The sequence below is a fragment of the Esox lucius genome, chromosome 13 (assembly GCF_011004845.1).
Source record: "Esox lucius isolate fEsoLuc1 chromosome 13, fEsoLuc1.pri, whole genome shotgun sequence".
NCBI lineage: Eukaryota > Metazoa > Chordata > Actinopteri > Esociformes > Esocidae > Esox > Esox lucius.
Window position 1 is genome coordinate 32,698,679 of NC_047581.1, and position 12,612 is coordinate 32,711,290.

The window sequence follows — 12,612 nt, forward strand, 5'->3', positions numbered from 1 at the left end:
GTGTCGTCATTGTTTCATTTCCTCTTATTAGGTGACCTTAGGAGTTCAATAAATCTGTGCCTACACAGCTTTTCGTTGACGTAAAATGAGTTCTGCAATTAGGCAAATTACGAAATAATACACAACAATCGTCCAGTAAAACTGTGCGTTGCAACGCTTGTTTACACGGAAGTTATGTGGGTAATGCGGAAGTGGTTTCAAACTCAAAGATGGCGGAAGAGGAGAAACAACTATCCGAATTTGAACAAATTGACTTTTTAAAAGATCGACATGTACGATTCTTTCAAAGATGTCTTCAGGTTTTACCAGAGAGATATTCATCATTAGAAACAAGCAGGTACAAGTGTTGACATAAATAATGATGTACTACTTTCGTTTCACAAGTTTGCTAGCCAAATGCTAACTACTTACGTTAGAGTCAATACTATACTGTAACTTGCCGAATGAATGGTAAAGGTGAGACTGCTCGTGCCGCTGTTTCGGTTTTATTCTTTGCTGCTTAGTTATAAAAGACTCAAATTAAACATTGATAAAACCGGCGGAATTAGTTAGCGAACTGGTTAAATTTGATTTATTTAGCTGCCCATCCCATTATCGCAAGCCTTTGAACCTTGGCTTTAAACAGAGACATTTGAAACCAAATTATCTTTTACAAATGAACTCTTACTATCACTTGACAACCATATAGTTGGTAGAACACAGCTGGAATTAAACGGCACTTGTTTTTATGACTAGTGGCCATTGACAATCTAGTTAGCTACATGGGTCACCTGGGTTGTTTCAGGTCAGCTAACCAGTTAATGTTAGCAGCATGCATGTAACTAACCAAATACTTGTACTTACCTAGAATGTTCTGTGGGGAAATCTAGTCGTATTATACTAAAACTACTGTATGAGTTTGTAAAACCGGTTTGTTCTTGTTTAGGTTGACCATCGTTTTCTTTGCCCTATCTGGTCTTGACGTATTGGATTCTCTTGACGTAATAGACAAGCCCAGCTTGATTGAATGGGTCTACTCACTACAAGTGCTTCCTATAGAGGATCGTAAGTGTTTCCTTAACTTATAAAAAGTTACACACGTATTCTTATTTTTTTGGTTGCCATGTTAAAACTTATTTATATTCTGCTTTTAATACCTCATCAAATTAAACCCCTTAAACCAGGTGGGCTTCCTAAATTCTTATGAATTGGACTACTATTACGTTTATTTTATGTTTTTCTTCAGATAGGAGGGGACAAATAGGGGGTGGGGCACTCTTCAACTGGTGCTTGTTTTCTGGAGGCAGCAACTTAGAGAGCTAAACTACTCTTAGACTGCCAATTATACATTTTTTCATCCCACGGTACAGTCGTGGTAAGTAAAATGAATCTGCATTGGTTATAACACAATGTACAGTTAAGTGTGATTTCGATTTCGCTATCACCAAGGACAACAACCAAGCATGATGTCTGGGTTACAGTTGGCTGTAATACAACCTAGAATCTAACCAGTTTGTGCAGTAGCCCCTATACACTTCAATGAGTTGCTTTAGTTGGGTGGGCCACTTGGGCTTCCAACACCAATGGATTTCTGGTTGAGGCATTCATCTGGCCAGCAGCCACACAACATCTTGTTGACGGTTTTAGTTGCCGCATTTGAGCTCTCTCTTCAGGTATTGCTGCACATCTGGGTGTTCTTTTTTGAATTATTTACACTATTAAGAGAAATAAGAACCTATTTTATGAAGCTGCCCTAATGTCTGTCCACTAGATGGCAGCATTTTTCCTTGTAGAGTGGCCCCAAAGCCAGCAATGGGGATTGATTTGGCTTCTGTTGATACTGCATGTTGGATAGACTGATACAGTATTGCAGAGCATGGTAATCAAATTGTATTTGTGAAGGGCTAGTTTCAAAAATGTCCTAGACATCTTTTGGTTTTCCTTTTTTGTTTTGTTTAAATGACTTAACACAATCATTGAAGTTCCCTGAACAATCTGGCCATGGTAATTGGAAATTCCAGGTAGGTTATAAATAGCTCTCCAAGGTCTGTCTGTGAATAAAATGAACAAAAAGGAAACCTGGCCATGCACTTCCAAATCTTCATGCCATTGCTTGGGGTCATTCAATGAGCTGTTGCATCGTGGGTTAGCCTTTAGCAAAAAAAAACTCCTATTTGTCACCATTATCCTGACCAATGAAGCATAACAACTCTCATATATAGATACATATTATAGATTTTCTTACAGCCTCTCCGTGGACTCTTTTCTTTTAAATTTAAAACATAATAATTGGAATGTCTACTATGATTCTGTTTGAAATCAGGTTCAGTTGTGATTATAATTTTTTTGTCAGCCTGTGTTTGTTTCTTCCCTAAAGGGAACTAATTTGTGTTGTTTTTGCAAGGCTTTTATTGACAACAGGGATCAGAGTGAGACTGGTATAGTCAGGACCGTTACTAGGAATCCTGGGCCTCTTGAAAAGATATGCCCGGGGCCCCTCATTTATGGACAGTCAGCCCCCCCCCCGAACCATGGGCCCCATGAATTTTAACCACCTGTCTCAGCGTCAGCTACGGCCCTGAATATAGTGGAGACTCCTAGAGGAAGGTTGGGAACGGGAATTGAACCCTGGTCTCCAGCATGCTGCATGAAGGCTTCCACAAGCATTTCATCCAGATAGTATTAGGTTATTGTTGCATTATACAGGAGGACAGGGAAAGGAAGAAGAAATCCTAATATGTTTATTGGCCCGTTTCCACACTTCAGTTGCATTAGCAAGTATTGGACACATTTAGAGGACCCATTTGGAGATGTTGAGTTTTGAATTCTCAAATATCAAATAACAGTTCTTGTTCCCTAATGGTATTTATCAAGGCATAATTCTCATATATTGAAAAAAGGAAAGTAGTATAATTTGCAGTTGGGTAGTGCCAGTCTCCTAATTGGTTTGAGATGCCGCAACGCTGTAGTGTGTCCTGGGTAGTTTGTATTTAAGGAAGGATGACGATGTGAAATTGAATTAATATAAAATACATATGTTCAAAAGATGAAGAACAGAGTTCAGGGTTGAATTTTGTTAATCATGATCTACAAAAGTCTGCCCTGGAGTGTGACATTTACAGAAGCCAAATGGGCTACATCATGTTGAAATTCCCCCATAACAGATGAGTAGCTGTCTTTTACATCTAGCTGGAAAGTACATTTGATCCCCAGGTAACACCATTGAAGAGGATTCGTTAAACAGAAAGTCATAGATGGAGTACAACAATTTGCTGCTTGGTTTATCCTAGACCCTAGAAAGCTACCATATAATTTCAGTTTGATGTACAATTAGAAATGTCTGAAAAGAAAAGTTGAACATCAGATGCATACACGAAGGTATGTAGGACACTACCTGTTGATATTAATGGGGCTGCCTTCTAGAGATTGCCTCACATCCTGGGCAAGATGCTCAAGAGATTTGGCTAGAATGGACAGTCTTTTCTTGATCCTCTTTGCAGCTTGAACTGTGGAAAAGATGGAGGGCATAAGAGTACTTGGGCAAGACGCTCATTATAGAGAGTTTGAACTATAGGAATGAGTGTAATACATAATCTGTAATACATCCCATAATGTCAGTATGTTCCTTTTAAGCAGTTATGTGCTTTTCCTGTGTCAAGAGAGAGCACTGTGCAAGAAGGTTTTGCAAGTGGCAGAGCTGTCTCCAGTCCAAATTCATTTATTGGCGGGATCTTAGAAGACGTTAACGTAATTTAGCATAAGGTCTTACTCAGAGTTAGTAATAGTAGTGAGCGCATTAATTCTTTCTTTGGTACTGACCCTACAAAAGTAAGAATGTAAGTGTTAAAGGCATGCAACTTCAGCCTTCGTATCCTTCTTAACTAAGAAGAAAATATGGATGTTTTTTTTTTAGTCCCGGTGGAATTAATAGAATTTTAAAGCCCGGTGCAGAGTAAATCCCCAGCGGCTAGCAGGCTACGGCTGGGATACCGCCCAGACGTAAGCATACATTGATAAGGCAGCCTATTTCAGCTAATCTACCTTAATGAGAGATCCAAGCTCTTCTGCTTGTTTTGTAGGAGAGATGGCAATTCGGACGAGTTAAGAGATTTAATGACATGTCACTTGTGTGTGCTGGCTTTACCACAGTTTCCAATGAAATATTTTGTTCCCTCCCCCCCACAGAATCCAATTTAGGACGCTGTGGCTTCCGCGGTTCATCACACATCGGCGTTCCGTACAACACCTCTGAGGTATTTTTCAAACCAGCGCACGTTCAAAGCCCGTGCCTGTCGGACATATTGGTCGACTGGTTAACTCCAAGTGTCCAGGCAAGACGGCTGATTCCGTCGGTTTTGTCTCCCCAGGGCCCCGGGGTCTCCCACCCGTACGACAGTGGCCATGTGGCCATGACATACACAGGCCTGGCCTCCCTGATCATCCTGGGGGACGACCTGGGTCGAGTCAACAAGGAGGCCTGTCTGATGGGCCTGAAAGCCCTTCAGCTGGAGGACGGAAGGTAAGCCTCTCGGGCCACATCCCTCTGCGGATGACGTCTTCTTTACCGAGGCCTGGTAGGAATGGGGCGCTGCGGACGATTTTTGCGGTGGAGATCGGCGCTTCCGTGGGGCTTAGGCTGTGAGCACGAAGACGAGTCGCTGTCGTTGGACGCTAAGAGCATTCGATTGCTGTGAATGAGCGCATTGTGGTGCATTGTGGTGCATTATGGCTCCTGTGTTTTCTGTGAAAGTGGGTGGATCTGTTGAGCAGTTTAGTCGCTGGGCTGACGCTGTTATCCGGATCAACTTACAGTTAATGCATACATTTGGGATGTACATTAGTAGTAAAAGCCCCTAGTCAGTTATCGGCAAAAGTCGGTGCTGGAAAGAAGACGATACACACGATGAGCATAAGTGTTAGTTGACGATGGAAACCGGGCTGGGCTGTTGTTGTTTTAACAATGGCATCACTGTGTCTTGTTTGATTCTGAGGATCTTCAGCGTGAAAAAAAAAAATACATTGACACAGCAAACCTTTTGTCTGCAAGAACAGGGGGAAGATCACCCTTAACATGTCTGCTGTTTGGCTTTTAGTTTCTATGCCGTCCCAGAGGGAAGTGAGAATGACATGAGGTTCGTGTACTGCGCAGCCTGCATCTGCTACATGCTTGATGACTGGTCGGGCATGGACATCAAGAAGGCCATCAATTACATCCGTAGGAGTATGGTAAGTCGGTTTCACTTGGCCTCTGTCATTAAGCTTTTGCTGTATTTTATACAGCCGGTTCAACCCTCAATCACTGTCTACTTTTAACCTGATGTGAGTTTAACTTGGCGTTTGTTTCTCTTACCGTAGACGCCAGTCCAGAGATAGGCCCTCATCCAAACAACTGCATAAGAATTAAAATGCCTCGCTCCTAAATCGCCCGCCTCTGCTGTTTCAGAAGGAAACGCTCTCTCGCTCGTAGTTCTCCCCAAAACTCACAAGTCCTAGGGTTTCGTTGCACCGCTTATCCAAGTCTCCGTGAGATGAGAGGATGGAGGCGAGGAGACCAGGCACCGCTGTCCCCAGCTGGGCCTGAGGATAGTGATCGTTTTTCGCCTGTGGCGCCCTGTGCCCTTGCGCCCTGTGCCCTTGCGCCCTGTGCCCTTGCGCCCTGAGCCCTTGCGCCCTGTGCCCTTGCGCCCTGTGCCCTTGCCTCTTCCATCGCTCACATGCAGTCCAACAGGATATGATATTCTTGTGCGCGCATGCGTGTGTGTGCGTGCATGCGTGTGTGCGCATGCGCGTTTTGTTTGGGGCTGTGCTGTTGGCCGCTGTGATGTGAAAGCAGACGGGCAGTCTGGGGAGCGAGCACAGTGATGGTTTTAAGCTCTGAGGTTATTCTCGTATACCTAAAAATAGAGGATATGATCCAGACTGAAGGGAAGGCCTCATTGGTCGCTAATCCTCTTACTCATTCAAATTTGCTTGGAGCTAGAGTAAACATCCCCACATTTAACGTTGTTATTGTTGCCAAAGCAGGTACACCTCATCCTCGACTTGTCTGGCAGTGAATATGGAACGTTTCCTGTGCATTTGCTTTTGGATTATGGTCAATCTACATTTTACTTGGTGTGTGCCTTAGTGCATTCATAATGACGTCATTCATTTGGAATGTTCAGACAGGAAGACGCAATCTAATCTCTGGGATGCACTCCGACTTTTGGTAATTAATGCGCATTCATTTATTTCTTACAGGCCTATCGCTTGAGCATGAATAGAAGTGACCTGACAGGTCAGCGCCCAAATGTAGGAATATGAAAGTGCATTTGGAGATGTCTAAGACGAGGCCAGTAATTGCCTTAACTCACCTCTAGAACTGCATACCTTCTGGAAGTGGTTTTCGCTGGTGTCCTACCTCCATTGCAGTTGTGAACAGTTTGAATGTATTTGAAACCTCTCCAATGGCATCAGAGCACGTCTCCCTGCGGCAAATGGCTGACCTGAGAACAGCCAGTCCAAATCAGTGATGCAAAAGGCCTATGGAATTGCACCAACTAAATCTGTGACCTATCGAAGGTTGCTGGAACGGACGCTGCTTGTTATGTCACGCAGACCCTTGTTTTTACGGCCTTTTCTGTTTCCGCAGTCTGTCCACTGAAGAGGAATGATCATGCTTTAGGAGCTCGGTGCCATGTTTGTCTAATAGTCTCCATGTTGTTTTTGCTTCCTTAGTCATATGACAACGGCATTGGTCAAAGGGCTGGACTGGAATCGCATGGTGAGTACAGTAGGCAGGACCGGGGGATTTTTGGATATTACGGGTCTAGGAAGGGATTAGCCGCTAGACCAAAAACCATACCACGCCATATATCCTCCTAATTCCTCACAATTAAGTCCTATTATTCCAGGGAACTCCCAGGCTTAGCGTTGCTACTGCAGGCAGGGTTTTGCTTAATGAAACCATTGCACTTTACACGAAGAATTTCAGTTCTATAAAATAAGTTGGAATTATACCCTGTGTTCTAACCTGGATGCAAAATGGGGGGGGTTGATTTATTAACATGATCTCAAATGGGTAGGTACACGCATACCTCTACGCACAGCTGGTCCTGGGGCAGATTTGAACCCCAACAATTAACAAGAAACCTCTCCAATCGGGGATTCATAAGACACGTCGGGGGCTTGTGTTCTGACGGCTGAGAAGGGGAAGTTAGATGACGGATGAACCCTGTGATTAAGCTGTCTGTCCGCCCCGGCTCCAGGTGGGTCCACGTTCTGTGCCGTAGCCGCCCTGCGTCTGATGGGGAAATTAGAGGAGATGTTCAGCGAGCGCGAGCTGAACCGGATACGCCGCTGGTGCGTCATGAGACAGCAGAACGGCTTCCACGGCCGCCCCAACAAGCCCGTGGACACGTGCTACTCCTTCTGGGTGGGCGCCACGCTCGAGGTAACGCGGCTCTGCGCCCTCCTCTATGGTCCATTAACGCAGTGGTTTCGGCGAAAGGTCCAGTGGATTAATCAGACGTGTTGTTACGTGTTAACGTGCATTTCCAAGGCCACATTAACCCTGTGGTGAAAACCTTATTGTGGGGGTTCTGGTCTGGTCTGCTGACTGTCGCCCACTGTGGGTGCTGCTATGTGAGTTTGGGTTTCAGCGAAGGCTTTCTGTCTTTCACCACAGTCTCTGTTAAATAAAAACAAACGCGTACAATGCCAACCAGCGTAATGGAACGTCTACACCCCTTTTAAATGTGCCCACTTTTTGTCTTCAGTTTGTCTGAGTTTTATGCAGGTTTTTTTTTTAAACTGAAACTACCTATTTAATGTAATATACTTGCATGTTTCAATTGGATGAGTCTCTATTCCTCGGTAAAACTAATCCTAAATTAGCTCAGATGCACCCATTCAAATCATACACCAAGTTAATTGGCCTCCAGCTGTGTTGAATTGTAGTAATTCACAGTGAATTCATCCGTTTCTTTAGGAACTCTGTCAGGAAGTGAAGCAAACGAATGCTCAATCATGAGCAAAGAGGGGCTTCAAAGAGTCACAAATGTGCGAACAGACACATAGCAGGGGATGTCAACACAAATGTTTCAAAGGCCTTTAATATCCCGGGGACAGTCAATATGATCATTGAGAAGTGGAAGGTGTGTGGCACCACCTGGACTCTGCCTAGCCTGATTACGTCCATCAGAGACTGTAAACGGAGGGTACAGAAACACCCAGTGCGACTTTGACCGAGTCACAGGCATTTATGGTCCGAGGCGGGTCAAAGGGTGCCTGTGACAGCAATACCACAAGCACTCTACAGATATGGCCTGTGTGGTGTGGTAGCGCAGAGCCACAGCTGCACTGCGGTGGCTGGGAGAAAACAAGCTAACTGCTGCTGATCAGATATCGAGTGGTCAAGTGACCTCAGGATACACTCACACACATCCGCGGGGGTCATGATGGGAGGTGGTACTCGGCAGTGGCCAGTGTAAGCCTATGTGAGCTGTTTGAAAGTGGTGCAGATCTATTTCATGATGCTACACACAGATTGGCTTTAACCCATTTATAATATCTGTAGTCGGCGTGCTTCGGACCACACAGAGTTGTCTATTAAATCTGTGGTGTGCCGGTGGGCTCTGCCTCGGAGGTGTCCCTGAGAACTGTCCCAGCCTGATTCTCAGCACTCCCTTCCACAGCTCCTGGACGTCTTTCAGTACACCGACTTGGAGAAGAACCGAAACTATATCTTGTCCACGCAGGACCGATTGGTGGGCGGCTTCGCTAAATGGCCTGACAGTCACCCAGGTAAGGTTATCCTGGGGAGGTGTGTGTGTCTGTGTGGGCTGGGAGGAACTGTCATTGGCCTTTGTCAGTGGAAACCTGCCCAGGGGGTTGGGGTGTCTAACTGATGAGATGACTGTCCAGAAGGAGCCCTAAGGACACAGGACACGCCTCGTGTTACAGGGACTGTTGGCTTCTCTGGCTTGAAAGGGGAGAATATGAATGAAGCCGGGTTCAAAGATACCAGGTTAGGACGGGCGGGATTCTGATATCCCATACGTGTTGGTGCCACTATTCAACAAGGGACCAGCTTCTGCATTTGGTGTGGCTGGGAGTGAGTGGTTGCTGTACAAAAAAGGCATCAGGGTGAAAAGTAAACCATCGTAGGGAATTGCACCATAATGGGCAGTGAAAACATGGCTAGCTGCTCTGTCATTCCATTCCTGTTTGTTGTTCAAGAAATCAGACAGTTTAATTTGACTTCTTGACTGTTAGTCATTTTCTTATGCATGCAAATACTATAGAATCCAGCTACATTATTTTTGTTTTCTTCTTTTTGGTATCTTGTGTTATCTTACCATTGTAATGTTTAAACTAGGAATGACCAGGTAACACAGTGGAAGAATTCACAGAAAATGAAGGTTACAGTGTAGTTGAGTAGTTAATTTAGAAATAACTTCAAAATAACTTAAGCTTTTGTATTTTGATCAACTTAAGGCATAGATGCAGTTGAAAGAACTTGGACAGTAATTATAAATGCATCATTGTAATTGCCTCTAAAAGTCTCTTAATTTTTATTCCATATGTCATTGACTGATGATTACGATCGAAATGCCTCTTTATATGAATTCACTGTCGGCTCCCAATCTGTTGTCTTTTCCATATGATTCAGTGATGTTACATTGCCTATGAGGCTTTTAGTGTGGTCTCCTGGGAGACCGTGAAAAGGGGTCATGGTGCATAATTAATGCTCCCTTAAAGGGCCAGTCCAACAAAAAAACAATGCATCCATTGACTACCATTGTTATCAAGACTGTGCTGTTTAGGTAGAGTATAATACTTGCATTTACTGTTCTTTTCTCACCAGTAATGTGTGGTAGCCTATTCACTGGGTCCTCAGAGGTGGCATCTTGATAAATGTAAGATTAGATTTTTGTTAATAAGGAAAGAGGATCTGATGTTTCACTCAACACGTTTGGGATCAGACATCCAGACAGGTATTGGCGACCTGTTGGCGCTGATCAAGTTGAGATCTGATTTAATCATAAGCCTTTGGACTTTGTGACAGGTATTGACGTATGCGGACAGTAGATGAGCTCTCTTGAATTTGTTTTTAAAAAACTGCCTCCTACTTGTGCATTTTGATTGTTTTCAGCCCACCTGTGTAGACATTTCACGTAGTGGAATGAAGTGGGAATGTAGTGGCTGTAGTGGAAAGATCTGTTGGGACCCGGTGATCCCTGTGATTGTTCATCGCCAGGCGGACTAGCGCTGACGCCGGCCAGAGGTCACAGTGCATCGACGGGTGTTTTCAACCTATCAGCTAGCCCCATTTGACACAGCAGTCTGTCTTTTTGTGACGTGGCCCTCGTCCAAAAGCCATGCTGGCCCGTCAGCGCCAGGTGCTGGGGCGCGTCACTCGGCTGACCCACTTTCCTCTCTCTCCCTCTCTCTCCCGGCCCTCCCGTCTGCTCCAGACCCTCTGCACGCCTACTTCGGGATCTGCGGCTTGTCTCTGTTAGGCGAGGCCAACCTGCGCCGGGTTCACCCGGCTCTGAACGTGAGCGAGAGAGCCTTTCAGTATCTGCAGCAGCTGCACCGAACCTGGAGAAGCACCTGTACCTGACAACAGCCTCCCGCCCCCCCCCTCAGTGTCACACCCTGTCCCCCCCCAGCCTCCAAGTACCAAGACCACCGCCCTGGCCCCTAAGCCACATGCAGCCTTTCTTCTCGGTTACCTTAGCAATAGAAACTATAGTGGGGAGACGGATCGGGCCCCCGTCTGACTGAAATGGGGGGGGGAGGGGGGGATAAATAAATAATGGTATCCATCAATAATAGAGACCAGACTGGCGGTGTTGGTGTTCAGGCTGGTCAGGAGCTCCTTCTTCCTGGCGTGGTCTGAGCTGGATTCAGTGTTGTTTTTGTTTGATGATATGCCCTGTACATAGCCCGTTCCGTTCCCCGAAACATGTTCTTCAAAAGACAGAACTTGTAGCGGCTAGATAAAATGTAGGTTCTCAACCACATTGTCAAAAGATCAAAATGTGTTTTGTTTTTTTTACTTGAACAGTTCTGGGTTTTTTTTTTTTTAAACCAACATGGATGCTACACTAATCAAGCCTCTTGTGTTTGTCCAGGATGACTGGTTGTCTAGAATTTGTGTGTTTTGTTAATCCACACAGAGGTGGCTCCAGATGCATTTTGGGCTGTGTTCCTCAAAGCTGACATGTCATGGGACTGCTTACTCAGACTTGGTTCCCTCCTCTGAAATGTGCCTCACACAGCAGAAACCGGGCTGTCTACTGTATGGGTGTGCTTGTGGCTGCAGATGAGTGGCGATTAGGTCAATGGACACATGAATGTTTGCCTCAATGTCAAGTACAGCCCGGGTACTACCTGGGGTTTGGCTAACACGACACACTGATTCGTTGCGAAAACAGATGTTAGCTAAACATGGTCGTACCCAGGGTAGAACCACAGAAACACGAAGTTTAACTTATTTTTTTTTCTATACTTCATAGAAATATTGAGTGTAGGTAATATATATATATATGACAATGTCATCTCTGTCATGAAAGTGCTCAATCCAGTAACTGCTATTTCAATGAATTTGATATGGGATGTTTATGTAACAAAAACACGATCATGTAAAATTAACTAAACTTGTTCTAAAACTTGCTTGGCAGTGAATTATTTGTGAAATTAATAAAAATGCCTAACTTTTCGTTTGTGTGGTCTGTCATTTAAAAAAAAAAATGTTTTGCCATGTAAAAAAAAGTAATGATCAACAGAAGTTATTACTTAGATATAATTAAGGAGATTGTCTTTGAGGTCTGCAGCATTTGCTAGTTTCCCAGTGATCGATTAGCTTGTCCACTTTTAATCAGTAGCCCACTATGGTGCCAACAAAGCCTTTATGACACAGAACAGAGGCACTCAATCAACTGACAGTATTAATCTGGTGTCAGTAACGCGCTCCTCCAGTCTCGGTCTTCATTAAGTACCAGGGGAAATAGGTTTTTTCTTCTATAGAATTACACAGCATACAAACTTGCTTGTGACATGATACTTACTTGAAGATTACATGTCTAACTGCATTTATTTGCCCCGGGTATATCGAGTCGTTAAATATATGACAATGTTATTTTTTATTTTGGTTACCGAAGTCAGTACATTGCGCACAAGGTCTATTATGTAGCCATATGGTGCACTGATGAATTCTAGTAGACCACACTGTTGGCGGATGACATTAAGACGTGGGTTTGCAAAGACCCCCGCTTTTGTTTTACCATGTTGTCCAATAAGGTGAATTCTGCGTGATGCGGCCATCTGGTGACGCCGTCGCCATGCGTGGAACAAGTGGCATCGCCAACAATTACGCACGACGTAATCTCATTCACCGACATATCCTGAGTAATTCACGTTTACCATACAACTATTTTCTTAATACGTTTTTTTTGTTACAACATGAAATCATTTTGATTTTAGCATTATATTGAGAGCAGAGAGGAGTAATCTGCAAAAAAAAGTTTAGTGAAATTGTATTATAAAAAACGCGTAACCGTTAGGCAAAACGAAATTGTGATTTCAGATCGTGATGAACTAAGATCTAGGCTAAATCTTTCTATTTATAGGCCAATGTAATGCATA

The 12,612-nt window shown here is 44.2% G+C and overlaps 1 protein-coding gene across 1 annotated transcript; it reads left to right on the forward strand.

Annotated features, from left to right (window-relative positions):
* Window positions 1-116: 116 nt before the first annotated feature.
* On the forward strand, window positions 117-11,686 carry pggt1b (protein geranylgeranyltransferase type I, beta subunit). Its single transcript, XM_010877073.5, has 9 exons — window positions 117-337; window positions 926-1,044; window positions 4,165-4,232; window positions 4,347-4,498; window positions 5,073-5,205; window positions 6,697-6,742; window positions 7,227-7,411; window positions 8,655-8,763; window positions 10,437-11,686. The coding sequence occupies exons 1-9, from the start codon at window positions 210-212 to the stop codon at window positions 10,583-10,585; spliced, it is 1,089 nt and encodes a 362-aa protein (XP_010875375.1). The 5' UTR covers window positions 117-209; the 3' UTR covers window positions 10,586-11,686.
* The last annotated feature ends 926 nt before the right edge of the window (window positions 11,687-12,612 follow it).

Excerpts from the sequence above, each read along its gene's own strand:
- pggt1b (XM_010877073.5), top strand. The coding sequence starts at position 210 with ATGGCGGAAGAGGAGAAACAACTATCCGAATTTGAACAAATTGACTTT. Across the intron at positions 5,206-6,696 it reads ATTACATCCGTAGGAGTATG|TCATATGACAACGGCATTGG; the intron begins GTAAGTCGGTTT and ends TTGCTTCCTTAG. Across the intron at positions 8,764-10,436 it reads ATGGCCTGACAGTCACCCAG|ACCCTCTGCACGCCTACTTC; the intron begins GTAAGGTTATCC and ends CGTCTGCTCCAG.